A 27,151-nucleotide genomic window follows, 5' to 3' on the forward strand; every position below is an offset into this window, starting at 1 on the left:
CAGGAATACAGGTGTACAAAAATACATTTACAGATACTTGCTGAAAGCCTGGGACTATTTGATAAAGATTTTGATTTAGTATTTTCATCTTCTTACAGACTTTATGTTGTCAATAATTCTAGAATAGTTCACACTAAAACATAGAAGATCCAGATATATACATATATACAAATATATAGCATGGAACTTTACTAAAGTCTTTTTGGGAGCCTCTCCTTTGAAATGACAATATAATAAGTAACATATAATTTAAACATATAATTTAAAATACAAATATTGACCCTGTGCAGAAAAAAATAATAAGATAGTAAAATTTATTTATCTTAAGCCTATTTTTCAAACACCGAGATACTTAGTCTTCAAGTTGAGATAAAGTTCCTTGCATATTATTTTCCATTTGTGTTCTACAATTAGAGGTTCTGGTTTTGTTAGAGTAATCTATGGAGATTTTGTCCTTGAAACAATTTTTGATAAAGCAAATTATTAAATTTGGTGTTCAAACATGTAAATTGGGGGTGCTTGGGTTGCTCAGTGTGTTAAGCGTCCAGCTTTGGCTCAGGTCATGATCTTACAGTTCATGAGTTCAAGCCCTGCATCAGTCTCTGTGCTGTCAGCGCAGAGCCTGCTTCAGATCCTCCATCCCCCTCTCTCTCTGCCCCCCACCCCTGCTCTCTCTGTCTCTCTCAAAAATAAACATTTAAAAAAAAATTTTTTAACGAAACATCTAAATTGATTGCTAGAAGTCAAGTCAAGTAGGGGTGAAATGCTGAGGCATTAAGGATAGAATTTGTGACTATTAAAGGTGCCTAGGGAGAAGAGTATAGCACAGAATGAATGACAAAAACAATTTCACTTTTCTTAGGGTATTTGTTTTTTGGTTAAGTATGCTAAATTGCAATATACGTTATCTGGTAACTATTTCTGAAAATTCCTTTTCGATTAGAATTTTGTAAAAGGAATTTAGGAAAATAAGCAGAGAAATTTTGTAGCCTTTTTTATCATGATAGTTTTAGTGTAATTTTTTAGTTGAGATTAAATGTAATGTTCACAGATCTATTATTGTTTTTAGAAACTTATTTAAGGAGTACTACTTTACAGAAATTACTAACTGAAACCAAAACATTTTCAATTAAACAGAACAATAAATCACAAGTTACAGTAAGAAAACAGATTTCATTTAAAAAATTTTTCTGATTGTATTTCATCAGTTTAGAAAGGAAAAGGTAAGAGGACTATAAATTTTCATGTTTTAACATTTTATGTAGGTACTTGATTCAGTCTATCTTTATGTCATAATTATATGTTTACTTGAATATAGCTGTCTTTTATCTTCTGCTTTCTTTGATGGAAAAAAGAACAGAAATTGTTCTTCAGTTAAAATTTCATTTTGAATAGATTGTGAAGTTACTTTTACTGGACAAATAAAAGTATATTAAACTTGGTTGACATTTTTTGAAGATAAACTGTTAACTCTTTGCAGGTTGAAATTAATATAAAAAGTCTCTATTTTTCTTCATATCATTGTATATATTAACTACTGCAAACCAATTTGTTCTATTTCCTTGTGATGTAAAGAAAAATATCAGATTTACAATTATATAAAAATAAAAACCTAAAAGGTTATAAATACAAGACCACAAGTCTAGGTTTTGGGAGATCTATTTGCTAGTCTGGTTACCACTATGAACTTACTGCAAGATTTAGCTCACAGTATTTTTCAGTTTCCTCACTAATAACATGGGGCATAGCTGCTACATCTGTCTCACGTGAGAGTACTCCTTAAAAAATGTAAAGCAGGGGCGCCTCGGTGGCTCAGTCAGTTAAGCATCCAATTTTGGCTCAGGTCATGATCTCCCAGTTTGTGGGTTTGAGCCCCACGTTGGGCTCTGTGCTGACTCAGAGCCTGGAGCCTGCTTTGGATTCTCTCTCTCTCTCTCTCTCTCTCTCTCTCTCTCTGTCTCTCTGTCTCTCTCTGCCCCTACCCCGCTCACACTCTATCTTTCGCTCTCAAAAATAAACATTTTTAAAAATGTAAAGCAAAATCAAAGTACAATGTTACAGCAAGTATATGTTTTGTAAATTTTTCTGTGTATATTGAAACTTTTTACATTGTGTAAAAATGTCACAAAGGATTTATATCCATCTAGAATTTCAGAATCACATATACTTAATTAAAAATCAAAATTTGCGGGGCGCTTGGGTGGCTCAGTCGGTTAAGCGTCCGACTTCAGCTCAGGTCACGATCTCGCGGTCCGTGAGTTCAAGCCCCGCGTCGGGCTCTGGGCTGATGGCTCAGAGCCTGGAGCCTGCTTCTGATTCTGTGTCTCCCTCTCTCTCTTCCCCTCCCCCGTTCATGCTCTGTCTCTCTCTGTCTCAAAAATAAACAAACTTAAAAAATATATATTTTTAAAAAAAATCAAAATTTGCTTGTACTTATAACTTTGCCTAAAATGCAATTTAAAATTATTTTGCTGAATACTAGAACTGCCTAACTTAGAAAAACACATTGGAATATTTATTCAACACAAGAAGTTTTGTTTTTCCAGCATTGCCTTGACATGTTCTTTCGTATTAGTTTTTTATTGAGCTTATCTTATTTGGAAGAATGAACTGTTTCTTTTAAACTCAGCAAATGCATGAATCCTTTGGGATACTTATTATGCTTCATGAATAGTTTTTCACATTTAAAGAAATAATGTTTAACTTAAGGCTTAATGTTTCTGCTCATGTAAAATGAGTGTTTTGGTTTGTGAGGATCTCAGGTGTTCAGAATTGAGTCAGTCATTGATCATACTCTTTATTAATGACACCAATATCATTGGTCTAGAAAGGCTACACTTTTGTTCTGTTTTATTTCACCTTTATTTTCTTCCTCTCCTACCTGCTATTCCGTACTCCTTGTTCCCTACTAAATGTTTATCCTTCCGAGCCATTTTCCAAATTTTGTATATATTTCCTTAAAAAACTATGTTTTTTAAAACTATATATTTAATATGTGTTCTATATAAATGATAATGTGGTATGAATCTATTTTGCTTCTAACTTTCTTAAAATATTAAGTTTTATGACCTACTCATGTTACCTTATATGACGTGCTTCTGACTGGTGCATATCATTATACTGCATTCACATACCACAGCTGATCTTTTCCTCTAGCCACAGATACTTAAGCTCTCAGCTGTTTCCCCTTCTACAAACTTGTACATGTCTTCCTATGAAACTGCCCTGTCATCTCTATGGGATATATGTCCTAGAGTAGAATGCCTCGGGTTGGGGGTATATGCATATTTAATTTCAGTTAAGTAATGCTGCATTGTTTCAGCAATGGTTGCACCATTTTACACTTGGACCAGCAAAACATGAGGATTACATTTTATCTGCCTCTTCAGCAGCACTTGATATATTTGATTTTTTGTGAAGCTGATATGTGAAACTGTGTTTTTGTCTTAATCTGCATTGTCTGATTACTAATGAGGGTAGGCATATACTTTTTTGGTTTTCTGTTCTTTGGAAAATACTATATTGTACTTATAATTTGCCCTTTTTTTCCTATTAAGTTTTTATCTTTCTTGCTGATTATATAGTACAAGAAACTTTTTATAGAGTCTAGACGTGTTATTGTCAGGTTCAGACATTGGAAATAACTTGGTCTTGTCATTTGTTAATTCTTGTGTTTGGTGTCCTTCATGGAATAGAAATCCTCAGTTTTCCCAATTGTGCTTTTTAGGTCTTGTTCTTCTCAGTTTTATAGTTTCACCATTTACATTTAGGCCTTTAGTTTAATTGGAATTTATATTTGGATGTAGCATGTGGTATGAATCCAACTTTTTCTCCAGCTAGTCATAAAAGGGAATGGGTTAACAAAATCCCTTCTCTCCATGTATGGGGAAATTATTTTGGTTTTACCTTCTCCTTAGCACAATTTCCTTGGAAATCTATTAAGATAAATATGGAATGCCAACTACTTACCCAGCAAGATTTTTGTGTTGTACCAAAAACAAAAAAACAACACAGGCTTTGAGAATTCTCAGAGAAAGGGAAGACTGTAACTGAGCTTGTTCCTCATTGCAGAGACTTGGAACCTACCATCAGGGATTTTTACAAGATAGTGGTTCCTGTGGCACATGAGGCTTACCTAAGGAGAATGCCCTTCTCTACATGATCTATTTACTATGGTATATCCTGCCAAGCTAAGTGACCTTTGTGCTGAGCTATATCCTTTTGGGTCTTGTGAATGTCTGCTGGGCATGCAGGGTAGGATGGTAGTCCATTTTTCTAACTATTACCAAATAATCCACATCTTCCCCCATTTCATTACATACCAAGTTCCTATAAACATGAAACTTTGAGGCTCTATCTTCTATTGATATATATCAGTTCCTTTCTTTCCCAGTACAACACTGTCTTACTTAACGTTACTTGGTAATATGTCCTAATATATGATAGGTGAATCTATTTTGCCCTACTTTGTGAAAATTACATTAGCCATTTTTGGGGTTTTTTTTGGCTTAAGTTATAGTATCAGTTTATCAAGTTCCCTTTTTTAAAAAAGCTGCTGAGATTTTGGTTGGAATTACATTGAATATAGAGGTTAATTTAGAAAAAATTGACATACGGTTAAATCATCCCGTTCATGAACATAATTTCCCCATTTATTCAGGACATTATGTGTATGTGTGCTTGTTGGGTTTTTGTTTGTTGTTTTGGCTGTTCCTAGGGATTTTATAAATTATGTTGCCATTGACAATGGTGTCCTATTATTTCTGGTACAGAGAAATGTACTGAACTGGGTATGTTGATCTTGTATTTGCAGCTTTGAAGAATGCTTATTAGTTCTAATATTGATTCTCTTGGATTGTCTATGTAAATGCAAATAATGACAGTCTTATCTCTTCCTTTTTAGTCTTTGTGCTTAGCATTCTCTTTATTGCCCATCTGTTTTTGACAGTGGCTGTGGTAGCAGGCATTTTTATTTTTTTCTACCTCAGATTCTAAAGTTGCTCTATTAAATGTGATGTTTACTGTGAGACTTATGCTAGTCTTTTATCCAAAGAAGTTCCCTTTTATTGCTGTTTTAAATCTGAATTTGTTTAGATTGTCTTTTGACTTTTCACCTCTAGTAATAGTAATTGATGAATAATATTGATTTTCTGATATCAAACCATTCTTGCATTCCTTCTGGGTACTATTTTTTTTCGATGAAATAATTTGTTTTACCAAAAAAAATACATTTATATATGTATGTATGTATACATATATACATATACACATATACATATGTTTGTGTGTGTGTGTGTGTGTGTGTGTGTGTGTGTAAGATGATTAATATTAAAGTGAGGTATTAGCAGGGCACCTGGGTTGCTCAGTGGGTTAAGTGTCCGACTCTTGATCTCAGCTCAGGTCTTGATCTCAGGGTCGTGCATTCAAGCCCCACATTGGGCTCTGTGCTGGGCATGAAGCCTACTTAAAAAAAAAAAAAAAAAGTACTAGCATGCAGAAATCTAGCTGTATACAGAAGGTACTATTGCTGCTGTTTGATAAGGTGTCCCGGGAGAAGATAAGCTAAAAAGACGCACTGGATCATAGTCTGGCTTCACTTTTTCTGAGAATTTACAAGAACCATTTCTGGAGAAATCACTGGGCAAGGTCTGAGCAAATCTTAGGAAACCCAGGGTTATCCACAGTTAGTGTATTTTGGAAAGTACCAACTACTAGAACTGAATATCTGCCTGTAACACAGTCCAGGGGAGTGGAGTGCTTAGGCTTTTCTGCTTTTAAGTTCCCTGTGGCCATCCTTCAATCAGGAGTAGATCGCTTGTGTGTTCTCAAATGATCCAGGGAACAGAACTTGAAGGAAAAGGGCAAGGACTTCATCACCATGCAGTTTAGCTAATCACATACAGCTATAATCTGGGCCAGGCTTACCCAGGCTCTATCACATTAAAAATAAGCTGTAACATGGGGTGCCTGGGTGGCTCAGTTGGTTGAATGCCTGACTTCGGCTCAGGTCATGATCTCACTGTTTGTGAGTTCGAGCCCCACATCGGGCTCTGTCTGGGCTGGCAGCTCAGAGCCTGGAGCCTTGTTTGGAGTCTGTGTCTCCCTCTCTCTCTGCCCCATCCTTGCTTGCAGTCTCTCTCTCAAAAATAAATAAGCATTAAAAAAAATTTTTTTTAATAAGCTGTAACAGAAAGCAACATTATGTTTCTCTTGAGTCATTCCACATAAGAGAACTGGTGGTTCTGTTTTGAGGTTTCCATTTTCCTACATGGTCTTTTTCCCCCTGTTGTATATCTTTGGTCTTTCATGACAAATCTTTTCCTCAGGTTTCTGCTGAATTTTGGTTGTTTGCTTATGTTTAAGAATAAGAGATCAGGGGCATCTGACTGCCTCAGTTGGTAGAGCATGCAACTCTTGATCTCAAGATCCTGAGTTCAAGCCCCACATTGGACATAGAGCTTACTAAAAAATAATAATAAGTAAACAGCTAATTGAAGATCTTGAACAGGCAGGTCGGGCTGGTTTGCGAACTATGTTAAAGCTAGTTTGGAGGGCATGCATAGGATTTGCTATTTACCTGAATTCAACTATCCATCCAGTCTCAGACAAAGTAAACTACCAAACTTAGAGAATGTTCAGAAAAACACCAGAAATCACCTTCACTGTAGGTAAGCAATCCAGTGAGAGTGGAGAGGGGCTGGAAAACTACATGTGTATAATTTTTTCTTATAAAATCACTAATCGGCTAACACTCCTTCCCTGAGAAGCAGTAAGAGAGGAAGGGAAGGTGGGAAAAAATAAGCACCAGAGGGTTACTCTTGAGAAATACTTCCATGTGGAAACGTGGATTAGGGAATTATGTTAGACTGAAAAGTACATTAGATTGAACTTGTATTTTTATTTTATTTTTTATTTTTAAGTAATCTCTGCACCCAAGGTGGGGCTTGAACCTATAATCCAGAGATCAAGAGTCACATGCTCCACCAACTAAGCCAGCGAGGTGCCCCTGAACTTAGATTTTAAATTTGTCTTTACATTTGCTTTTTTTTTTTTTTTTTTTTTTTTGGTCTCTTTGCTCTAAGTGGACTATGTTTAAAATCTCCATTTGATAACTTTTCATGGTTTTATCAGTTTTTCACATATTTCCACTACCTTACTACAAGTGTTGTACTTAAAATTTCTTTTTTTATAGATCACATTTTTTTCTTCAGGTTTTTTGTTTTGTTGTTTTTTCTTTTTAATTTTTGCTGCAAAAAGCTTTATTGTTGGTCCATGGCTTGGGACAGGGCTCCAGGGTGGTTAAAAAGCTACCTGGTGGCTGCAGGGAGAGGCTCAGGCACAAGCCCTGGTCCGGGGGTTGCAGGCCAGAGAGGTCCTTCAAAGGCTGCCAGGCTTCAAAGGCTCCTAGTCGCGCTTGAGGGCCAGCCTTTAGAAGAGATACTTGCCCAGCCCAGCCTGGGGGCCATCCCGCCTACAGGGGTGAGTCAGGTGGTTGCCCATCTTCTTGATCCCCTTCTCATCTTGGTCCTCCAGGAAGTCACAGAGATGGGGGTCTGCGTGCGCAGAAACGAGGGCATGCAAAGCCAAAAGGGCCTGGTTCAAGTTCTTCTCCAGAACCGGGGCGGCTTCCTTGGTGTCCAGGGTTTCATTACACGCTTCCTGGAACAGCTTCTACCTGGTCCTGGTCCTGGAAGAGGGTACAGCTGCCTCGTTGACTTTGCATCTTCTGGGGACACTCCGCACCCTCGCACTTCTCAGCCAACACTCGGAAGTGGCCCACGCCCTCCAGAGCCCCACTGTCGCAGTTGAAATAGAAGACCAGAGAGGTAGGTGTAGGAGGCCTGCAGATGCATGTTGACCAGGAGGTTGACAGCCCCCTCCACCTTGGTGAAATAATTCTGAGGAATCCGGGGAGCTCACAGTTAATGAGTAATAAAGAGCTAAGCTCAAAATAGGGTGTTGGCCAGTCCCAGAGGCAAAGGATGGCTGAGAAGATGGCTCCAAAGGTTGTGACTGGAAAAAGGGTTGGAGGGTGGTCGGGAGGCTGGTAGAAGGGGCGTCCCTGCATCCATTCCATCCAGACACTGTTGAAGCAAGAGACAGATCCTTGGAAACCGCCAGATGCGTTGTCTCTTCAGGTTTGAAACCTATACATTTCTATTTTTATTCTTGTTGTGGTTACTTTTTAACCCCTAATTATGCTTGTTTCTCTACCAGTGTTTAAAGTTATCAATATTGAAGTCTTACAACCACACAAGAATGTTGGCACACTATCATCCTCCCTGCTTTCTCCTCCAGACACTTCTCCCTACTGGTCCCCTGCCCCTATTCCTTCACCAATGTCAGTATCCCTTGAAGTTTTATTCCAGATTGTTATGGTTAATTTTTCATATTTAATATTTGCCTAGTTGAAGAAATAACTTGTTTGAAGTTACTATTTTTCCTTCATATATATGTTTTATCCATTCACTTGTATTTTTAACTATGAAACTAGTAAAATCGCATGGTTTTAGAAAATCAAATTGTGATTAAAAAAAAAAAGGAAATAAAGTAGTCCCCTACCTCACTCCAGGTTCCCAGAAGCAAACACATTTAGCTTTTCTGCTACTCTGTTTTTACCTTATTTCTAAATAATTGCACTACTATTTTCTCTGCAGCCATTTCAGACTCAGAGATGGAAGTTTTGTGTCAAGATTGGCAAAGCAGCCACACCAGTTCTGGGGCACCCACCTGTACTGTAATTTGAGAGAGAAATAAACTTTTATTGTGTTTAAGCCACTGTATTTAGGGTGTCTTTGTTAAAGCAACTTAGTCTGTACTAAAACTGATAGAGGGATGAGCTTCTGAACATAAAAGGGTTAGACTTGGTGAGGAAGGGGAAGTAGATGAAAGTTTTAGATACAATTACCCGTTCTGCATAAAAGGCCTTAGAAAAGAACATCTGTACAATGCCAAAGATTCTTCCTTGGGCAAAGGTCATTGAACCGAATGAGTTGACCTTGGGCAAGTCACTTGAACTTTCTCTAACCTTGGAATAAAAAGATTGAAGAAGCCCATCTATCAAGGATTCTTTCTTGCTCTGTCATTCTGTAAAGGGATATTGTTCTCGAAAAGACTAGAGAGTGATGAGGAAAGCTTCAAACATTAAGTTCCTGAATTGATCATTTAGAGATGGTATAGTAGTATGTGGATCTACAGCAAGAGCAAATGTTGTGAATGGGGTCCAGGAATAGAGCTCTAGTCTATCTCCGCTTGCAAACTGGTTGATTCTTAACTGACTTCATTCCTTTTTATCGAACCTTGCTAAAAGCAAAGATTGTCAGCCAATATAAACTTAGATTTTGACCTTTTCTAAACTCCTTTCCTCAGAGCTGTAGGCTTGATAATCTACCTTTCAAGTTAACACAAGTGACACTTCCCAATACACTCGGAGTCACCAGCCTTCCAGCCTGCAATGTGCTTCTACCTGCCAATGCCATACATAGCTTAGATCTTTGTAATTATAGCACACCCCTTTCAGGGACCAAGTTTTCCCTTTTAGGGACTACTCTAAGCTTCTGTAACAGACCAAAAAAACAACAGTAGCTAAAGAAAGATAAATACTTTTTCTCATATAACAGTCTAGGGCCTGTTAGGCAGCTTCTCTTCACAAGGTAATTAAATTCAAGGCCAAGGTGCCTTCTATGTTACTGCTCTAAAAAATCTCATGAGTCCTTTTTTTATTTTTAAAGTAACATTTACTTTTTAAAGTTTATTTATTTTGAGAGAGAGAGAGAGAGCACGCTTGCATGAGGGGCAGAGAGACAGGGAGGGAGAGAGAAAATCCCAAGCAAGCTCCACACTCAGTGCTGAGCCTGATGCGGGCCTAAACCCACAAACCATGAGATCATGACCTGAGCTGAAATCAAGAGTCAGACACAACTGACTGAGCCACCCAGGCGCCCCTCTCATGAGTCTTTCTAATCCTCATGGTTTAAACTGGCTCACCACCATCACAACTGAGTTCAGGACTAGGAGAAAGAAAGTCAAGGGCAAGTAAGAGAAGCAAACAGCTTCTCTTTAAGAATTTACCTAACTAGGCGCACCTGGGTGGCTCAGTCGGTTAAGCGTCCCACTTCGGATCAGGTCATGATCTCACAGTTCTTGAGTTTGAGCCCCGTGTCAGGATCTGTGCTGGCTACTCAGAGACTGGAGCCTGCTTCGGATTTGGATTCTGTGTCTCCCTCTCTCTCTGCCTCTCCCCCGCTCAGGCGCACGCTCTCTCTCTCTCTCTCTCTCTCTCTCTAAAATAAACATTAAAAAAAGTATTTACCTAATTAAATACAGAGCTTGCCTAACTTCCGTGTCTCTGTGGAATAAATATAGTAAAAGATTTGATAGTAAAAATAGCAAAAAGTCAGAGTTGATACAATTAGAAAAAAACTGACAGCCACTCAATCATCAGATCTCATTATAGTAATTTGCCCATTTGAATAGAGCTTTATTTTTTCTGTCCTTTCTAACATTTAGTTTTAGTCCTCAGACTAGACACATTGTGAGTGAAAATTAAAAGTAATTGACATGGAAGCACCTGAGTGGCTTCGTTGGTTAGGCCTCTGGCTTGGGCTCAGGTCATGATCTCACAGTTAGTGGGTTCAAGCCCCACATTGGGCTCTCTGCTGTCAGCACAGAGCCAGCTTTAGATCCTCTGTCTCCCTTTCTGCCCTCCTGCCCCCCCCCCACAAACATTAAAACATATTTATAAAAAATAAAAATTAAAAAAGTAATTGACATGGGGGGGCACCTGGGTGGCTCAGACCATTGAGCATCCGACTCTTGATTTCCTCTCTTGATTTCCTCTCAGGTTGTGATCTCACCATTTGGTTCATGAGTTCTAGCCCCATAATGGGCTCTTCCCTGACAATGCAGAGCCTGCTTGGGATTCTCTCTCTCTCTCTCTCTCTCTCTCTCTCTCTCTCTCTCAAAATAAATTTTAAAAAAAGTAATTGATGGCACAAAAACAGACACCCAGATCAATGGAACAGAATAGAGAACCCAGAAATGGACCCACAAACATATGGCCAACTAATCTTTGACAAAGCAGGAAAGAATATCCAATGGAATAAAGACAGTCTCTTCAGCAAGTGGTGCTGGGAAAACTGGACAGCGACATGCAGAAGAATGAACCTGGACCACTTTCTTACACCATACACAAAAAATAAACTCAAAATGGATGAAAGACCTAAATGTAAGACAGGAAGCCATCAAAATCCTCAAGGAGAAAGCAGGCAAAAACCTCTTTGATCTTGGCCGCAACAACTTCTTACTCAACACATCTTCAGAGGCAAGGGAAACAAAAGGAAACATGAACTATTGGGACCTCATCAAAATAAAAAGCTTCTGCACAACGAAGGAAACAATCAACAAAACTAAAAGGCATCCGACAGAATGGGAGAAGATATTTGCAAATGGCATACCAGATAAAGGGTTAGTATCCAAAATCTATAAGGAACTTATCAAACTCAACACCAAAAAAAACAAATAATTCAGTGAAGAAATGGGCAAAAGACGTGAATAGACACTTCTCCAAAGAAGACATCCAGGTAGCCAACCAAACATGAAACATGTTCAACATCACTCATCATCAGGGAAATACCAATCAAAACCACAATGAGATACCACCTCCCACCTGTCAGAATGGCTAACATGAACAGCTCAGGCAACAACAGATGTTGGCGAGGATGAGGAGAAAGAGGATCTCTTTTGCATTGCTGGTGGGAATGCAAGCTGATGCAGCCACTCTGGAAAACAGTATGGAGGTTCCTCAAAAATTAAAAATAGAACTATCCCACAACCCAGCAATTGCACTACCAGATATTTATCCAAGGGATACAGAAATGCTGTTTTACAGGGACACATGCACCCCGATGTTCATAGCAGCAGTATCAACAATAGCCAGGGTATGGAAAGAGTCCAACTGTCCATCAATGGATGAATGGATAAAGAAGAGGTGGTATATATATACAATGGAGTATTACTCAGCAAGCAAAAAGAATGAAATCTTGTCATTTGTAACTACGTGGATGGAACTAGGGGGTATTATGCTAAGCGAAATTAGTCAGAGAAAGACAAATATCATATGATTTCACTCATATGAGGACTTTAAGACACAGAACAGATGAACATAAGGGAAGGGAAGCAAAAATAATAAAAAACAAGGAGGGGGACAAAACATTAAGAGACTCTTAAATATGGAGAACAAACAGGGTTACTGGAGGGGTTATGGGAGGGGGGGTGGGCTAAATGGTTAAGGGGCATTAAGGAATCTGCTCCTGAAATCATTGTTGCACTATATGCTAATTTGGATTGAAATTTAAAAAATAAAATTAAAAAAAGTAATTGACACATAGTAGTATTTACCCTACAAGACTGAGACTTATATATCTTACTTGTTTCCCAGTAATAGTAGTTACCACAGTAACACATGTGGAACCTATCAATGTGAATGAACACTGAATTTCTAACCCAGAGCTATTTACGTTTTTCAAGAGATGCCTCCTGATAATAATGACAACGCTTCACCCAAGATACTTCTTGTGTCCTTCTAAATGATACAACTTTACCATTCTACCTAACCTAAGCACCTATACCAAAGTGACCTATACCGCCAACTAGTTCATTCATGGTTGATCCGAGTTCTTTTATCTCCCTTGTTCCTATTTCCTCTAGAGTCAAGAGTTGGTCACTTAAGATCCGGTCGGGAGGATCTGGTTGCTAAGAAACAAGACGCTGGGGGGTGAAGACGCTGCACTGCGACAAGCCCAGGAGTGAAAGCGAGAGGGGGAAGGGAAAGGCAAAGGCACTGGGCTGCGGCCGCTAGCTGCAGCCGCTTCTCTGGCCACCCGTCCCAGCCCTGCAGGAGCTAGTTGTTCATTGGTTCCGCCGCTGTAGCGCTGGCCTGTGATTGGTTGGACGGCGTGGGGGCCGGCGGTACCGCGAGCAGGAGGGGCGATGCGTGTGAGTACCGGGGCCATGCTTGCGGGCCGGGTAGCTGGAGCTTAATGGCGCGAGGACAGTCTGTGCCGGCCGCTGCAGGTGACAAAGGCGTAGTGAGGGCCACCACGGCCCCGAGCAGGTGAGCGAGACGTCGAGGGACCTGGGGTGCCGGCGGGGGTGGGGGGGGCGGGAAGTGCGGCAAGGGGCGGTACCGTTGGCAGTCAGCGGCTTCATCCCGCGGCCTCCTCCTCCGCCCGTCCGGGCCAGGGTCCCGTTCGCCCAAGCGCCCCCGAACGTCCGTCCCCACGCCCAGCCTGCAGCCCGCCGGCCTTCCCAGCCCCAGGTCCCTGCTGCCGGTCCCTGCCGCACCACCAGCAGAGGGAACCCTGGTGTCCGTCCGCCGGGCCGCGCCCTGTGTCTGCCAGCATCTTCCCTCAGCCTTTGCCCCCCTGCCCGGCGCCTTTGTCAGTCCCCAACCCGCTCCACGCCCGGGGAGTTTCTACCCCTACGGGAAAGGCGGGGACACCAAAGGCTGGGGAACTCTGAGGACGCTCCTCGCAGTGAGGTCTGCGCCCAAGGTTTGCACGGCTTTGATCTATTTATCCTGGGTTGCAGATGTGATTTTTTCGTTCACGGTGAAAGCCAACTGCCTCGGTTCTCATTTGTGGTCAGGAAGCGTGGACACAAGGCTTCTCCCCTGGAGCAGGAAGACTCTGTTCTCTCCCGATCTCAGTTACGCCAAAGGCCTTTGACCTACCTACCCTACCGGCCCCTTCGTTTAGCGTCTTTCCTCTACCTAAGGGAAAAGGCTTTGTCTACAACAGCCTTTTTCTATTCGGGGGAAAAAAAAAAAAATCAGATGCCAGTGGTGGACTTCCATTTGGTCTTAATTAATTAGATTAGTTTTATTAAAACATTTAAATAAACCAAGATTGTGGAATGGGGTGGGGGGAGTAGGACACGAAGAGTTCTTAAAAAGTGTAGTGCATTAAATAGAATGTTTATTTCTGGTAAATAACACGTTTGACCTTAAGCATTAATTAACATTAAAAAAATAATTTATTGGGGCGCCTGGGTGGCTCAGTGGGTTAGGCGGCCGACTTCCGCTCAGGTCATGATCTTGCGGTCCGTGAGTTCTAGCCCCGCGTCGGGCTCTGTGCTGACAGCTCAGAGCCTGGAGCCTGCTTCATATTCTGTGTCTCCCTCTCTCTGACCCTCCCCTGTTCATGCTCTGTCTCTCGCTGTCTCAAAAATAAATAAACGTTAAAAAAAAATAAAAAAAAATAATTTATCATGAATGGGACTAGATTTAGTAGTAGTGTAATTTGAACTTCAAGTTTTTTCTTATTGCCAGTTTTTGATAAGTCTGTACTTTTCTTTCCAGAATGTAGTGCACTATGACAGCTATTCCAAGAGAATTTATGAGAATATCGTGTATATTATAAATGAATATTACATGTGAAATATATACAAAAAATTTTAAGTGTTTGATATGGACAGTATTTTTAATTAGCTAACAAGTGCCAGCACTTTGCAGGCCACAATAAATATTTTAGAACTTTTAAATGAATATTTTTGAAAGTGAAGGAAAAAAAAAGCACCCAAATCCTTGCCCTGAATTGTGGATTAGACTGTTTTCTACTGAGGTCCAAACAAATTATAATGAAATACTCTATATTCTAACATACATTTCAAATTGTGTGGTATGAAAAGTGACGATGTGCTAGGCATACAAGTGGAGAACAATAAAGCTTTGTAAAATCTATGTTCACCTGGGCTCAAAGAAGTGTTTTACAATTATTAAACTGCAGTTAGCCCTTGAAAATGCAGGGGTTGGAGTGTTGACCACCTTCAGTCGAAAATACTCATGTTAACTTTCAACTCCCTCACAACTTAAGCACTAATAGCGTACTGTTGACCACAAACCTTACTGATAACATAGTCTATTAACACGTATTTTGTATATAATATACTGTATTCTCACAATAAAGAAAACTAAAGAGAAGAAAATGTTATTAAGAAAATCGTAAGGTCAGCTGGGACGTTTGGGTGGCTCAGTTGGTTAAGTGTCTGACTTCAGCTCAGGTCATGATCTTGCAGTTTGTGAGTTCAGGCCCTGCATCAGGCTCTGTGCTGACAGCTTGGAGCCTGGAGCCTGCTCTTGATTCTGTGTCTCCCTCTCTCTCTCTCTGCTCACGCTCTGTCTCTCTCTGTTGCAAAAATAAATAAACATTAAAAAAAAGAAAATCATAAGGAAGAGCAAATACATTTATAGTCCAGTATTGTACTGAAGGAAGTCTGAGTGTAAGTGGATCAGTACACTCAAACCTGTACTGTTCAAGGGCCAGTTGTACTCAATAAATAACAATTATTATGTGTGTTCTTCCTCTGCTCCTCCATGGCTCCCCTGTGCTTTGGTTCTCAGCAAATGATATTAAAATTACCTGTTTGTCTGCTAATATCCCTCACCAGACCATAAATTCCTTGAGGATAGGGACCATGCCATATTTATTTTTGTATCCACAATGCTTGGCACATAGTTGAATTTCACTAAATGTTTATTGAACTACATTTATTTGGGAAGCTTTCTAGAGCCCTTTTTCTTGGTGATTCTATTGCTTGAAGATCTTGGACTCCCTTGGTCACTGGACATGTCATTCAAGGGCTCCTGGACTGAATTAGAGGATGCGATGAGAGGACAGATGGGTGGGGAGCCAGGTGAAGAAGCAAGGGAAGCCTCCACGGGGCAGGAGTGACTGCGTACGTGCGTGTAGGTGCTTTTTATATTTGAGTGGCAGGGTGTGTTTGGATGTAAGGATTAAGCCTTATCAGGCCAATTGTCCTGTTTTTCCTGAAGACAAGGAAGAACACTCCAAAAACTCAAATTTCTAGAAATAATACTAAATACAATTGTTGCTATAATCTTCCCACAATTTATAACTAATAATCACATAGCATAATAACAATGATTATGCTTATCCTATCGTGTCAGATTAACTTGTTTTTAAATTTCATTTGATTACATTAGTAAAATTTAAATATACTCAGTCTTCATTGTTTGTAGGATGGACATTCACTCACAAAAGAATAAAGGAAATATTGCTTAGGACTAGAATGAAATTATAATTCTTTTAATGAGCTTTATTTTTTTGTTTGTGTGTGTTTGTGTTTTATTTGTTTTTTTTTTACAGTTAAACTCCACCATCTGTGAATTGCCAATCAATGTACAAATAAGGCACACTTATGGATTTTTTTAAGGAAGATATATTGTATTCAACTTTCCCCCCCAGTGTTTTATTATGAAAAATTTTAAACATATAGCAAAGTCAAAAGAATGTTATGGTGAACACCTGTATACATACCCACCACTTCTACTACCATTAATATTTTATTATACTTTTTTATCACATAATTTATCCATCTGTCCATCCACCAATCCATAATATTGAAATGCTATAATATTTGAAGAGATTTGAGACGTATATTCCATGTGTATTTTAGGTCACTTTTATTCTTCCTTTATAGGTAGCATATAATTCTTAGGAATAAATTGTAACTGATTTATAATGTCCTAAAAACACTTGGATTTCATATGTAAATAAATCTATTTGTCTTTATTTCTAGTTCCAAAAGATGAGTCGTGGATATTCAGAGAACAACAATTTCTTGAACAATAACAACCAAATGGTGTTGGACATGATCCTTTATCCATTAATTGGAATCCATCAGACCATCAACTGGGAAACTGTGGCAAGGCTTGTGCCTGGGTTAACACCCAAAGAGGTAAATAACCGTCCTCTAGATAGCTCCTGGAAAAATCAGAAAAAGTGACCAATTTAAAGAAACAGCTAGTGGGGCACAGTCAGTTAAGCATCTGACTCTTGATTTTGCCTCAGGTCATGATCTCACAGTTGGTGAGTTTGAGCCTGGTTTGTGAGTTTGAGCCTGGTTCATGAGTTTAAGCCCCATGTGGGGCTCCACAGCACTGACAGTGCAGAGCTTGCTTCATATCCTCTGTCCCCCTCTTTCTGCCCCTCCCCTGCTCACACATCAGCTTGCTCGCTCACTCTCTCTCAAAAATAAATAAACTCGGGGTGCCTGGGTGGCTCAGTCGGTTAAGTGTCTGACTTCAGCTTGGGTCATGATCTCACAGTTTGTTAGTTCGAGCTCCGTGTCAGGCTCTGTGCAGACAGCTCGGAGCCTGGAGCCTGCTTCTGATTCTGTGTTTTCCTCTCTCTGCTCCTCCCCCACTCATGCACGAGCTCTGTCTCTCAAAATAAATAAACATTAAAGCCTTTAAATAAATAAATACATACATAAATAAATACATAAACTTAAAAAAAGAAGAAACGCTACTCCTGAAATCATTGTTGTACTATAGGATGTAAATTAAAAAAACAAACAAAAATTTAAAAAAAGAAAGAAATGGCTACTAAGAGAAAAACATTTGAATTTTACATATACATATGTGTGAATACTGAATGTGCATATGATATGATTTGACTAGATACAAACTGCATAAATTATTATTTATGTACATTACCCAAACACCTGGTACATTAACCCACCTGGTATGTTTAAATTCAACCAATTGTTTATGTAACAACTGAAAGTTCACAAAGTACCTAAATTTAAGTAACAAAACTGTTACTGGAAAATTATGGGTAGATAAAATTTTTGTAAATCAAGTCATATGTTATTAAATCCCTAATGCTATGCTTCTCAAATTTGAGTGATGGACAGGTCTTTTTAAAGAAAAACGTTGAGAACTCCCAATGTTGACTTAAATTATTTTTTTAATGTTTATTTTCTTTATTCTGAGAGAGCATGAGCAGGGGAGGGGCAGAGAGAAAAGGAGAAAGAGAATCCCAAGCAGGCTCCACACCATCAGCACAGAGCCTGACATGGAGCTTAATCTCACAAACAGTAACATCAGGATGTGAATCAAAATCAAGAGTCGGATGCTTAACAGACTGAGCCACCCAGGTGCCCCGTAAATTATTTTTATTATAATGTAAATAAAATGTCCACTAATAATACTAGTTGTAAACACACCTATACACCCATAAACCAAATTTGCATATTATAGACACAAGTGAGAACTAAAAACAACACAATTCAAACTAAAATGGTTAGCTAGGGGTGCCTTGGTGGCCCAGCTGGTTGAGCATCCAGCTTGATTTTGGCTCAGGTCGTGATTCCAGGGTTGTGGATCCAACCCCTCATCAGGCTCCACCCTGAGCATGGAGCGTGCTTGGTATTTTCTCTCTCTCCCTCTGCCTCTCTCCCCTGCTCATGCTCTTTGTCTCTAAAAATAAAAAAAATAGGGTCCCCTGGGTGGCTCAGTTGGTAGACTCCCGACTTCAGCTCAGGTCATGATCTCACAGTATGTGGGTTCAAGCCCTGTATCCAGGGCTGAGCCTTCTTGGGATTCTCTCTCTCTGCCCCTTCTCCTCTCACGCTTGTGTTCTCTCTCTCTCTCTCTCTCTCAAGATAAGTAAAGAAACCTTTAAAAAAATTAAAAAAATAAAAATAATAATGGTTACCTAATGTGGTAAAGTAATAGTGTTTTGCTGAAATTGAATTGCTGATTACAAGGCAAATATTGTGTGATCTGTCATGGCACAAAATATTTTGCATTTAGCTTATATTGCCTTGTACCTTTCAAAGACTTCATCCTTCCTCCACTTTTCTCTCTTTAACCTCCTATGAAGACTTACATTGCACCATGACATTACTAGCCTTCCCCTGACACCACTGCCTCCCTCCTCTATCAAGTCCCTTCCCTATCTTATCCTTTTAAAAATTAACCTTAGATGGGGTGCCTGGGTGGCTCAGTTGGTTAAGCATCTGACTTGATGATTCTCATGGTTCGTGAGTTCAAGCCCCACATTGGGCACTGATACTGCAGAGCCTGCCAGGGATTCTCTCTCTCTCCCTCTCCTGCTGCCCCTCCCCCACTCACACTCTCTCTGTCTCTCTCAAAATAAATAAATAAACTTAAAAAAAATTTACCTTAGACAATTGAAGTATTTCTTAGTACAACTTAATTATAAACAGAAAAGCAAATAGGCACTGAAATACTCTGTTATCCTGATGATTTAGATGATTTTATTTAATGCTTAGAATCAAAACTTAAAATCTAAACATTCTTATAGAGAACTCTTTGATTTCTAGTAATTTATCCATGAACCCTAGTTTGAGAAACATTGACCTCAGAATTTCTGCTGTAAATAGGAATCCTAAAGTAGGTGAATCATCTCAGAGTTCTCTAAAAGTAAAAATGACATTAGTGATTTTCCCCAATAAATTTTAAGCGTATTCACCATTGCCCTGCTCCGTCATATACACTCAATAAATACTTGTGGAATCAGTGAATGAACCAAGTTCCACCATCTTCTTTTGCAGCCGAGAAAACCAGTACCCACAAGAAATTACTTGCCCTCAGTTATGTTATAGGTCTTTGTGAAATGATAAGGAAGTTTATTTATTTTTTATGTTTATTTATTCTAAGAGAGATTGAGAGAGAGAATCAGTGGAGGAAGGGCAGAGGGAGAGGGGGACAGAGAATCTGAAGTGGGCTCTGTGCTGACAACAGAGAGCCCAATGCGGGGCTTGAACTCATGCACTGTGAGATCATGACCTGACCTGAAGTCAGACACTCAATCAACTGAGCCACCAGGTGCCCAGGAATTTATTTTTTAGTGTATAGTATCATTCCCTAATTTATACTTTTCAAACCTTCTGGTTAAGTTTTGAAACATGTTAACTTTTAAAATGGGACAAACCTGTGAAGTCAACTACTGTTCTAACTTTTTATTGTGAATATCTTCAAACATATAGAAAAGTTGAAAGAATAGTACTACACCCCTCTATTCTAATATATATGTCCTAATTGCTTGATCCCTTTATGTAATTTTTTTCTGTGGTATTTAATAGTAAGCTTCAGGCACTGTGACACTTTACCCCATAGACTACAGTGTACATTTCCTTAAAAATAGACATGGGACACCTGGGTGGCTCAGTCTGTTCAGCATCCGACTTTTGATTTCCGCTCGGATCATGTCTCATGGTTCATTGCATCCAGCCCCACATCGGGCTCTGCACTAGCAGCATGGAGCTTATTTGGAATTCTCTGTCCCTCTCTCTCTGCCCCTCCTACGCTTATGCTCTCTGCCTCTGAAAGAAACATTAAAAAAAAAATGACATTATTTTATAACCGTGGTACCATAGTCAAACCCAAGAAAATTAACAATAACTCTGTGATATCATCTAATATTCCTGTGTATTCAAATTCACTGAATTGTTGAATTATTTTAACTAAAATACAACTAAACGTGAATCAGATTATTTTTAAGTAGTGTTAATTTTTTTAGTGTTCACTTATTTTTGAGAGAGAGAAAGAGAGAGGGCAAGGAAGGGGTAGAGAGATAGGGAAACAGAATCTGAAGCAGGCTCCCCGCTGCCAGCACAGAGCCCCATGCAGGGTTTAAACCCACAAACCATGAGATAATGACCTGAGTTGAAATCCAGAGTCAGACACTCAACTGAATGAGCCACCCAGGCACACCTAAGTAGTGTTAATGTGTTTTTAAATTTTTGTTTAATGTTTATTTATTTTTGAGAGATAGAGCATGCGAGCAGGGGAGGGGCAGAGAGAGAGGGAGACACAGAATCAGAAGCAGGCTCTAGGCTCTGAGCTCTCAGCACAGAGCCCGACATGAGGCTCGAACTCAACGAGCTGTGAGATCATAACCTGAGCCACCCAGGTGCCCCAGTAGTGTTAATTTTTTAGTAACTTTTTTATTACTAAACAAAACATGTCCTTAAAGAACACACACAAGCACAAAGGAAATAAGTGAAAAATCAGAATGATAAATCTGTCCCTATCTAAAGTAAGTTGTTAACACCTTGATTATATCCTTCCAGATACTTTTCTATATACAGAAAAATTCTTCAGGTGGGTATACAACAAATGTATTGTTTGGCTGCTTGCTTTTTCATTCAGCATATCGTAATCATCTTTATATATCAGTTAATAGACTTCTGCAGCATTTGAGCTATGAGCTATAATAATTTATTAAACCAGTCCCTTTTGTCCCTTTAGTCCCTAGGCTATCTAACATAGTTAGAAATATGTTATTCTTTTCTTAAGGCTTTTGTTACATATTGCCCTCTAGAAGGGCAATCCGTGTTATATTCCAATCAACATAGCTGAATACTTGATCCCTGCACTTTCTATGTCACATATTATTTATGCGTATATGTCTTTTCAAAATTCCCATTTTTAAAAAAAATTTTTTAGATGTTTATTTTTGAGACAGAGCGAGAGACAGAGTGCAAGCGGTGGAGGGGCAGAAAGAGGGAGACACAGAATCTGAAGCAGGCTCCAGGCTCAGAGCTGTCAGCACAGAGCCTGACGCAGGGCTCAAACTCACGAAACGTGAGATCATGACCTAAGCCGAAGTTGGATGCTTAAACAACTGAGCCACTCAGGCGCCCCTCAAAATTCTCATTTAAAAAAAAATGTTTGTTTGTTTGTTTGTTTGTTTGTTTATTTATTTATTTATTTTAATGTTTATTTATTTTTGAGACAGAGACAGAGCATGAACAGGGGAGGGGCAGAGAGAGAGGGAGACACAGAATCTGAAACAGGCTCCAGGCTCTGAGCTGTCAGCACAGAGCCTGATGTGGGGCTCGAACTCATGGACCATGAGATCATGACCTGAGCTGAAGTTGGACACTTAACTGACCAAGCCACCCAGGCGCCCCTGTTTATTTATTTTTGAGAGAGAGAGAGCACAAGTGAGGGAAGGGCAAAGAAAGAGATGTAGACACAGAATCTGAAGCAGGCTCTAGGCTCTGAACTGTCAGCACAGAGCCAGACACAGGGCTTGAACCCACGAACCATGAGATCATGACCTGAGCTGAAGTTGGATGCTTAAGTGACTGAGCCACCCAGGCACCCCCAAAATTCTTATTTATATAATATATATATATATATATATTTTTTTTTAAGTTTATTTATTTATTTTGAGAGAGAGCACATTCACATGCAAGTGGGGGAGGGGCACAGAGAGGGAGAATGAGAATCCCAAGCAGTCTCCGTGCTGTCAGTGCAGAGCCCAAGGTGAGGCTCAGACCCACGAACCACGAGATTGTGACCTGAGCAGAAATCAAGATTTGGACACCCAACTGACTGAACCACCCAGGTGCTCCATCAATTATATATGTTTTTAATAAATGTTAACTTGTTTCAGTTTTATTTTACTTTAAATCCTAAAGAGGTTGAACATTTTATATTTAATTCTATGTCCTTTTTCTATTTGTGAATTTGTTTTGTTAGTAGTTTTAAATAATGATTTTCTATGTATTAAATATATTAACCCTTGATCTAGTTATTTTTTTGTTTGTTACCAGCCTATTAGGTTATTATTGGTAGTCTCATATACAAATGTTTACAAGTTTAAAATGTTTAATGTAAAATCTGTGAATCTTTACTTTAATATCTGCCTTTTTTGTCCTGTTTAGAAAATCCTTCTTGCGGGCATCTGGGTGGATTAGTCAGTTAAGCATCCTACTGTTGGTTTCAGCTCAAGCCATGATCTCATGGTTCGTGGGATTGTTGCCCCCTGTTGGGCTCTGGCACTGACAGCATGGGGCCTGCTTGGGATTCTCTCTCTCTCTCTCTCTCTCTCTCTCTCTCTCTCTCTCTCTTTCTTTCTTTCTCTCCCCAGCTCACAGACATACACTTTCTCTGTCTCTTAAAATAAATAAAAGAGGAAAACAAAAAGAAAATCCTCACCTGAAGCCGTATAATAAATACGTAGTCACCTATATTTTCCTGACTACTTTTATTTTCTACTTTTAAATCTTGACTCCACATGGAGTTTATTTTAGTTTTAACTTTTTTTTCTAATGAATAGTTAATTGTCTCCACATTTATTGAATATTTCATTCTTTATTACTGATTTGAAATTCCACCTTCAAATCTCTGGACTTACTATTCTAATCTGTTGATCTCTATCTAATCCTACTGACAGTTCTATGTTCATTTATTTTCAATATTTTTTTAATATCTGGTAGACAAAAAAATATTTTTTACCTTTCCTTAATATTCTGTTATTTAATTTCCTGGATTATCGTGTTTTTTTTTTCCATTTTGACAACGATCGTGTTGGTATTTTGAAAGTGGAGAAAGGATAAATTAAGAGTTTTTATGTATCGGGGGCCTGGGTGGCTCAGTCGTTAAGCATCTGACTTCAGCTCAGGTCATGATCTAGCAGTTCGTGAGTTTGAGTCCCCTATCAGGTGAGCTCATGCCCCACTTGGGTGAGCATGAGCCCCCCTTTGCTACTGGTGAGCTTGAGTCCCACTTCGGGTGAACACAAGCCCCACCTTGGGTAGAACATGAGCTGGTGAGCCCTGCTTCTCTCTCTCTCTCTCTCTCTCTCTCTCTCTCTCTCTCTCACTCTCTCTCTCTCTCTCTGCCCCTCACTCACTTGTACACTCTCTCTCAAAAAAAGAAAAAAGAAAAAAGGAGTTTTTATGTTTTTAAAGATGAAATAATGTGTCTAATTTTTCCAAAGTGCACCATTTTACATTCCCACCAGTAATGTCAGTTCCAATTTCTTCATATCCTTGTCAACACTTTTATTATCTGTCTTTTTGAATACAGCCCCTTAGGGGTATGAAGTAATAATTCATTACGATTTTTTTCTTTTTTCTTTTATTATGATTTTGATTTTCATTTTCCTGATGGCTAATGATGATCAGTATCCTGTCATGTGCTTGTGGGCCATTTATAGCTCTTCTCTAGAGGAATGTCTATTTAGATCCTTTGCCCATTTTTTAAATTAGGTTATCTTTTTATTATTGAGTAGTAAGAGTTCTTAATATATTCTAGATGCAAGTCCGTTGTCAAATAATATGATTTGCAAATATTTTCTGCTATTGTGTATGTTGCCTTTTCATTTTCTTGATGGTGTCCTTTGAAACACAAAGTTTAAATTTTGAGGAGGTCTGGTTTTTCTGCTTTTTCTTTGTTGCTTGTGCTTTTAGTGTCATAGCTAAGAAACCATCACTTAGTCCAAGGTTATTTTCTCATAAGAGTTTTATAGTGTTAGCGCTTATATTTAGTCTTTGCACTTATATTTAGTCTTTAATCTATTTTGAGCTAATTTTTGTGTGTGGTATAGGTAAGGGGTACAGTCTCATTCTTTTGTATATAGATATCATGTAATTTTTGCTTAAACACGAAGAATATTTAACAATATAATTTAAATTATTTATGGTTTACTTCTTTGTTTAAGCAATCATGTGTTTATTTCAGATATTCAGAATTCATAATATTCTTATTAAGTATTAGAAATTGCTGTAAACTTTATTAAATAAGATAAATCTACATTATAGCTATGAACTTTACCTAAAGGATATCCAAAAAACCTGTGTGGTTTTTTTTTTTTTTAAGATTTTATTTTCAAGTAATCTCTACACCCAACGTGGGGCTTGAACTCACAACCCTGAGATCAAGAGTTGCATCCTCCTCTGACTGAGCCAGCCAGGTACCCCAGGAACTTGTGTTTTATTTAAAAGCCTATGGGGCACCTGGGTGGCTCAGTCGGTTAAGCGTCCGACTTTGGCTCAGGTCATGATCTCACGGCTCGTGAGTTCGAGCCCCGCGTCAGGCTCTGTGCTGACAGCTCAGAGCCTGGAGCCTGTTTCAGATTCTGTGTCTCCCTCTCTCTCTCTGACCCTCCCCCGTTCATGCTCTGTCTCTCTCTGTCTCAAAAGTAAATGTTAAAAAAAAATTAAAAAAAAATTTACAAAAAATAAAAGCCTACCTATCACCTTCTCCGTGTTACAAAAACTAAATTCATTTTGTAGGAGAAATGAATTCAGTAAAACCATTTATCTTTTTTATCCTATACATGTATATGAATCTGTACATTTTTCTAGTGATGTTATAACATTTGTTTTCCTTTATTTGTCCAGACATTCATCACAACTTTTTTCAGTCTTCATATAAAAAAATATTTGGTTTTTCATATATCATATTAATTATTTTTATTTAAGACTTTGTTTAAAGACATAGCATATTGACTGCATATGTCCATCTATGCATACATATTTTTTAAGTGTGTTTTTTAAAAAAATTTTTTACTTTTCAAAAGACTAAGCCTTGAACAGGCGTTTCATGTAATAGTAACCGTATAAACAATCTTTACTGAAAATAGTGCTTAATATCTAGTGGGTATTTGATAATATTTGTGTAATAAATGAGTGATGCCATGCCCAATGCTTTATTCATTTAATATATAGACATATACATTGTATATATTTTTCTCCTTTTGCACCTCCCAGATTACTTGGTCTGGTATGGAATTTGTCATCCGTGTTGATGTTGGTGCAGATTTAAAAATGGATGCTATGGCAGTGTTGTTTGACCAAGATCCGCATTAAGGAAGGCATTTTATGCTGGGACCTAAGACACACATAGAAATGACATTTCCACGAAGGAGTACTTAGCCTAGTATGCTTAATGCACTTCCGATATTTTCTAATCTATTAAATTTTACTTCTTTTTTTTTTTTTTTCCTCTTCAATTGCTGATCTGGACCTTCTAAGTTGATTTCTTGAGTAACTGATGGGTTAAGGGGAAAATACTGTGCTAGAACAAACTATGCCCAAATATGTGGCCATGACGTATTACTACTGTATTTTGTGCAAGGTGAACCTCAGTGTTGGTAAGAACAAAGTCTTCATTATTTTAATAAAGAAAATCTAGTGTCACGAATTAGATTCTTTTTGGTTTGCTTTCCATTGAAGTTTAAAATTTGGTCTCATTCCTGGCGGGAACTCAGTTAATGTAAAAATAATGACCAAGTTTTTAACTAAATTATTAAAATTGTCAACTGATAATAAAAACAGACCACAGGGAAATATGGTTTATAAAGACATTCTTCATTTTCCTATAACAGCATAAACATATTATGCCATTGGGTTAAAGTGTATTAAAAAAAAGTTCTACCCTGAATTCTTAAAAAAAAAAAAAAAGTCAGAAGCTTTTGTGTATTGAAATGTGTGCTAATTTTCTAGGTATTACCCAGCAGATTAGTATTCACTCGTAAAAAATGATTATAGAAAAGTATTGTCAAATAGAAGGCAAGAAAATAATCTTATATTTTAGTTACAAAAGACCCACATTTCCTTCCTTAATGTCATTACAGTGTGCAAAAAGGTTTGATGAACTGAGGAGCAGTGGCAGCTCACCTGTTGACAACCAATATAATCCCCTAATGGCTGCTGGAGAGAGTCCTGTGGAAACCTTAGCCACATATATCAAATCGTCACTTCTTGACATGCAGGGAGAATTTCAGGAAACTCCAGTTGGTCAAGATGCAGTTTCCAAAACAGGTAAGGTTTGAAAACAAAATATAGTGTTTGTCCTTATGATAATTTTGCAACATACACATTTCAATCAACTTTATTTACTTAGAGGCTAATATAAACATTACTGGAAACCTATTAGTATTTGTATCTTCCTGAATTTTAGAAAATTATCTTTGCTATATTTGAAAAATGTTTTAGTATTACCATACAGGTCAAACTCTATTACCAAAAAAAAGCTATTTGCTATATCAAAATTTACTACTCCAGTCTGTTGGCCTAGTTATGTCATAATTTCAGAGATTTGTTGACCTATACCTTCTACTTAATTTTTTTTACTGAGGAAATGTTGCTTGTTCCTCATGTTATCTTTTTTTACAGCTGTCTTTTATTGTAGTCAACAGTAGCTTCGAATACCACAGTGGCAGTGTAGAAAAGATCTTTTCTGCAATTATGTTGGAAATATTTACTGATTTTAGAAATCCTGAGTATAGTAAATAATTTGAACCTCAGCAACAGCAAAGTACCGATATAAAAACTTGCTTCAGGAAGAGAGAACTATATTGTTGGCTTTTGAACATTTGATCCCTGCCCTTTCACACCATATCATTTTTTAAATCTTCAGTGTAACATTAGCAATGTGTGATCCTATTTTTGTACTGTTTTTTCCATATGCCTTTAGAAATATTAAGGGAAATGCCACCTAACAAAGTGCCATCTTTAGCCTTGGAAACCATGCATTTACAGTATAACCATTCAGTAAGTAAAAACCCTTTCTCAGCTAGAA

The 27,151-nt window shown here is 38.4% G+C and overlaps 1 protein-coding gene and 1 pseudogene across 5 annotated transcripts in view; one reads left to right on the top strand and one right to left on the bottom strand.

Annotated features, from left to right (window-relative positions):
• Positions 1–7,404: 7,404 nt before the first annotated feature.
• LOC125162939 (ferritin light chain-like) lies at positions 7,405–12,663 on the bottom strand (annotated as a pseudogene).
• A 322-nt stretch (positions 12,664–12,985) lies between these two features.
• Positions 12,986–27,151, top strand: part of SANBR (SANT and BTB domain regulator of CSR) — a 70,337-nt gene continuing 56,171 nt past the window's right edge. The window contains exons 1-3 of one of the 5 annotated variants that reach the window (XM_047853012.1): positions 12,986–13,114; positions 16,600–16,758; positions 26,205–26,391. In XM_047853012.1, coding sequence (XP_047708968.1) covers positions 16,609–16,758; positions 26,205–26,391 — 337 coding nt within the window. In that variant the 5' untranslated portion in view covers positions 12,986–13,114; positions 16,600–16,608. Of the gene's footprint in view, positions 13,115–16,599; positions 16,759–25,611; positions 25,722–26,204; positions 26,392–27,046; positions 27,124–27,151 lie in introns of those variants that run through there. The other 4 variants (XM_047853013.1, XM_047853016.1, XM_047853015.1 and 1 more) reach the window with 4 other exon arrangements.

This window comes from Prionailurus viverrinus, chromosome A3, assembly GCF_022837055.1.
Source record: "Prionailurus viverrinus isolate Anna chromosome A3, UM_Priviv_1.0, whole genome shotgun sequence".
NCBI classification, from domain to species: domain Eukaryota; kingdom Metazoa; phylum Chordata; class Mammalia; order Carnivora; family Felidae; genus Prionailurus; species Prionailurus viverrinus.